The sequence below is a fragment of the Aplysia californica genome, unplaced genomic scaffold (genome assembly GCF_000002075.1).
Source record: "Aplysia californica isolate F4 #8 unplaced genomic scaffold, AplCal3.0 scaffold00361, whole genome shotgun sequence".
Taxonomy (NCBI): Eukaryota; Metazoa; Mollusca; class Gastropoda; order Aplysiida; family Aplysiidae; genus Aplysia; species Aplysia californica.
Genome location: NW_004797631.1, coordinates 749951 through 751134, shown reverse-complemented (window position 1 = coordinate 751134; position 1184 = coordinate 749951). Strand labels below are relative to the sequence as shown.

General features: G+C 47.8%; 1 protein-coding gene across 1 annotated transcript in view; it reads right to left on the bottom strand.

Moving 5' to 3' along the window:
* Positions 1-1184, bottom strand: part of LOC101848446 (transient receptor potential cation channel subfamily M member-like 2) — a gene marked incomplete in the record, with an annotated part of 82665 nt that overhangs the window by 15258 nt on the left and 66223 nt on the right. Inside the window, 1 exon segment of the mRNA XM_013085273.2 lies at positions 83-201. Within this exon segment, the coding sequence (XP_012940727.1) occupies positions 83-201 (119 nt within the window).

Below are 1184 nucleotides of genomic sequence, written 5' to 3'. Positions count from 1 at the left end.
AAGAAGAAGAAGAAGAAGAAGAAGAAGAAGAAGAAGAAGAAGAAGAAGAAGAAAAAGAGGAAGACCAAAGCTGCCCACTTACGTCCCAGGCGACCATGTTGTCAGGCACGGGGAATCTGTCCACTTCGGAGAGGAAGTAGGGCGACATTCGGGACTGGAGGTTGGGCTTGATATAGCGGCACTGGTCCTCTGTTTCTGTGTTTTCTGTGGTGGTGGTGATGATGATGATGATGATGATGATGATGATGATGATGATGATGATGATGATGATGATGATGATGATGATGCTGACGAGGAGGAGGAGGAGGATATACTGGTCTTTTCTACCTGCCTCTTCTGGAAACATAAGTTATGATGATGAGGATGATGAGGATGAGAAGGAGGAGGAGGAAGAGGGGGAGAAGGAGGAGGGGGAGAAGGAGGAGGACGATGATGATATACTGGTCCTTCCTGTCTGCCTCTTCTGGACACACAAGTCATGATGATGATGATGAAGAGGAGGACTAGGAGGAGGAAGAGGAGGAGGAGGAGGAAGAGAGTTTAGTGCGGAGCTAGCATTTTCACAACAAATTATGGTCTTGCGGATTCACAGACATGGCGGCCCTGGTTAAGCTTGGACCTGACACAAATGAAGGACGTGTTTAGAGCAACTGTCCTACTCCCTTTTTTTGGTAAGTGTTTTACTGCGCTCGCAACTGCGTACGGTCATATAAGCGCGCGGGACACGTTAAACATTTTCAGTTGGTAGGAAATTTTGACTTTTTGCCCAGGTGGAGGCCGAAGCATAATCTTATAATCGATTTTAGACCACCAAGGGTTCTTTAACGTGCGCAACTTGCACACGGGACCTCCGAGATTTTTCGCCCTTGTCTGAGAAGGCTATGTGTAGATCTTTATAACCAAATGATCAGAGGTGTGGCTGAAAGACAGCAGTAAGAAGGAGCCAAGGAGTAGCAGTAGAAAGGCTGCAGAAAGAGTCAGGAGCCCAGAGGAGGGGGCAAAGGAGGTGAGGGGGTGGAGACAAAAGTGGAGACAGAACATTGTTAGAGAGCAGGAAAGGAGGTAAAAGGGGACAATTTTACAGAAGAAAGTTTTCCTATCGCTACTTAGATTCGAACCCGGGGCCTTTGAATGAAAGGCGAACACCTTAACCTCTAGACCACGAGAGCCTCCCACCCCGAACC